Consider the following 3,554-nt stretch of genomic DNA (forward strand, 5'->3'; position numbering starts at 1 on the left):
GATGTATTTTGAACGGTTTCTGAAAATTACAAATTAAAAAGAAAATGCGACCAAAAAACACTACAGTCCCGTCAACAGCACTGATTTCTTGGTGGAGGCTTCTCCGCCAAGAGCCTCTTGGTCTGCCCCGATCGCGTTGTCTTTGAGGGTTCCAGTCCAGCGCTTCTCGGCAGATCTCGTGCGCATCCTTACGTAGCGTGTTGCCGATCCATCTTCACTTGCGCTCTCGGATCTCGACGTGAATGGGCTTCTGCGGCCTCTGCTGACACCGCCGAGGCAACTCCGCATTAGATACCCAGTTTCGGGTCCACCAGGCGCGAAGGATGTTGCGTAGGCAGCGGTTCACAAAGACTTGTAGCTTCGACGTGTTCTGGCTCGATACGCACCCGGTCTCACTCCCGTAGAGCAACACCGACTTGACGTTCGAGTTGAAGATCCTTAGTTTTGTGCGCAAGCTGATTTGGTTTGATCGCTACAAGGTGCGCAGACCTGCGAAAGCACCTTTGGTTTTCTTGATCCGCGTGGATTTTAGAGCTTGGTACCACCATCAGGCGCAATCTGGCTACCAAGGTACTGGAAAGTGTCGACCTTCTCAACGTTTTCACCAGCTACCGTGAAGCCTTGAGCGCGTTCCGTGTTCACTACCATCGACTTGGTCTTGGAGACATTGACTTTCAGACCCGCCGCCGTGGAGCATGCAGCTAAGTCATCCAGCTTGTTTTGAATGTCATTTCCTCTCTGCGAGAACAGCACAATGTCATCCGCAAAGTCGAGGTCGTTTAGATCCTCCATCCTAATCGGCTGCCAAAGCAGCCCACGGTTTTGCACACGGTCCAACGCTCCAGCTAACACCTCATCGATGACGATGAGGAACAGTAAAGTAACGGCGACAGGATGCATCCTTGCCTCACCGACAAGACTCCGTTATGCACAACCCGGTAAACGAAAGCCTCGTACTGCATCTTGACGAGTTTGATGATCCTCTCTGGAACACCCTTGAGCCCAAGGGGTTCCCACTACAGACTGTCTAGGGAAACAGACTGGCCAATGCAAAATAAACAGGCACTGGCAACGTATGTTTTGCGTTGCAGAAGTTGCAGAAAATACAACACCTCCAGGCTTCAGTCAGCAACCGAGGGAAAACCAACTAACATAAACGCGTGAAGGCAGTAGTGAGAGTGACCTGTTTTCACCACAAGAACTTCTGAACATTTTCATCGAGATGACAACAACTCTGCGTGGAGCATTCATCTTAAAATACAGTTTGTAGTTTACTCGTTCTAATGATCTTGAATATTTCAATAAATTTAGTTTTTTTTAGTTTTAAATTAGGATTAGTTGTTAAAATGATTTTTTCTTTATTACTCAAATGTATTCTACTCAATGCAATGATGTAAAACAATTTGAAATAAATAAAATAAATGTGATCAGTTAATAATAAAACGAAAAATACAACAAAGATGAAGAGCATTAAGCCATACCACTTAGCATGTAAAAGAAATGTAATTATTATAAGAAAGTTCAATAAAGACATATTAAATTTTAAAAGTTCAGCATAGCAAAGTATAGCATTACGGGTTTGCACCACGCTGTAGGGGATGGTCAATGTAATATTCTTATACAATTTGATAGTTGAGGCAAAAAACAGAGACCAAAATATGCCCTTGGTTTCCCAGGAAAAGATTATACAACACCACTGAAGGGCAAAAAACAAGACCATATCATTTTCAACTTTTGTTTTATTTAGTAGTTTTCTTTTGCTCTAGGAATGCCGCTGTTCCCAAGTAACCGCGGGACACTAAAAAGTAACATTATATCAACTCTATATCAAAATATAAAGTAAGCTATTTACAGTCACATAACTCTATATCTTCTTGTAAAGTGAGAATAAAGCCAAAAGTGGCGACGTTTAGAGTTGATATACAGTAACTTTTGTAAATGTTGATATAGAGTTATGCTGCAGAAAAACAACAAAATACTACATTACCGACACTTGTGCGGTGAGTTTCAAAAAGCTTTTTTAGCACCAAGCATTTCCTTCTCTTTTCTTTGAAGAGCTTTTTCCAACCGATTTGACTTTTTTTGATACATTACTCCACCTTAGAGATTCCGAGCTTGGATGAAATGAAAGTTCCAGTTGAAGTCATGCGCGCCATCCATCTTCTCTATCTGAGAATATGTCATCAGAGAAGATATTTGTCGATGGAGTCTTTCTTACGTGTGTCCTTCAAATTTATGAAGAAAAAACACTTGCGATGTTTTGCCAACATTTTTTTTAAATCACGATAAATGCAGTCATGACTTAATTAAAAACATACACAGAACGTCAAATATCACTTCACAAAAAATAAAATATCACTTTTCGTATGTTGCAACTAGGGGGCTGAACTAAATTGAAATGCCTTGGCCAGAAATTCCTTGTCTGCTGCTGAAGTTCTTGACTGGACAGAGATTCTATAATTTCTCATGATGAACACGACCTGCTGATAAATAGAAATCAGTCAACACTTCTGGAAGCAGGATAATTAATTAATATTTACTCACAAAAAAAAATGGAGGCAGAAATATGTTTCACTCTAAACGTAAACAAACGTTTTGGAACAAACCCGCAAAACTTTAACTGCTTCCACTAATGTTGATTTAATGGCTTGAAACATTTATAGAACTGTCAAAGTTTTGAAGCATTTTAGAAGTTGATTTAGTGTTATGAAACATTGTGGGCTTACTCTATATAGACATACAATGCTTCACTTTAATGCTTCAAAACATTTTTGTGTAGAATGATTTGAAGCTTTAATTGGCTGTTCTATATGGCATTATACAGTAGGCAATAATGTTTCAAGCAACAAATGTTTCAAAGTATTTTAAAATACTATATAAAGTGACATAACATCGGGAATGCTTAGTTAGGGTGAATTTAGAGTTTTGATTTATTGCTTGTGGTTACTTGGGTTATTTGCCCAAGTAATACCAAAATATGGCATTCCCGTGTTGTTTCCCCCTGCTCGGGATTACGGTCTGGTTTTTCCTGTATCTGCTTGCCTGCCAGCCTTGCTGTATCTTGCCTCTTTTTGTGCTCGGAATTCTCACCCTCAGCGTCTTCGGATCTTCATTTCACCCTCTCTCTCTCTTGGCGTCCTTCGTCCACCTGATTCCCCCGTCCTGCGAGTCTCCTATCCTCCTCCTTCTGCTTCTTTTGCTTCCAGCTAAGTGCAGTATGTATGTGTGTGTGTGTGTGTGTGTGTTTGCATCCATGTGAAGATGGTCAGTGAAATTTTGCACTTTCAATACCATGTTGAACGTTAGTAGTGACTTTTTTTAGTCAACCTTTATCTTAATGCAAACTTTGCGCTTTAGTATATGTACCGTAAACTGGACCTAATAAGGTCGTCAACTGTGTGCTTGGATGGAATTCGAAATTTCAAAAGTTAAATACTTTTGCTTTAGAACTAGTCAAGACACATACCTTTTTATGTTTGGCAGTTTGCTTGCAAACTCAAAAACCAGACAAATTGTATGCAGGTAGACGATTTGTCCAGTACCAGAGTTTGTTT

The 3,554-nt window shown here is 40.3% G+C and overlaps 1 protein-coding gene across 1 annotated transcript; it reads right to left on the minus strand.

The window, feature by feature from the left end:
- Nucleotides 1-528: 528 nt before the first annotated feature.
- On the minus strand, nt 529-900 carry LOC120429680 (uncharacterized). Its single transcript, XM_039594710.1, has one exon. The coding sequence runs from the start codon at nt 898-900 to the stop codon at nt 529-531; it is 372 nt and encodes a 123-aa protein (XP_039450644.1).
- Between the last annotated feature and the right edge of the window lie 2,654 nt (nt 901-3,554).

This window comes from Culex pipiens, chromosome 2 (assembly GCF_016801865.2).
Source record: "Culex pipiens pallens isolate TS chromosome 2, TS_CPP_V2, whole genome shotgun sequence".
NCBI lineage: Eukaryota > Metazoa > Arthropoda > Insecta > Diptera > Culicidae > Culex > Culex pipiens.

What these genes read in the sequence shown, in the direction of transcription:
- LOC120429680 (XM_039594710.1), bottom strand. Translation starts at nt 900, where the DNA reads ATGCATCCTGTCGCCGTTACTTTACTGTTCCTCATCGTCATCGATGAG.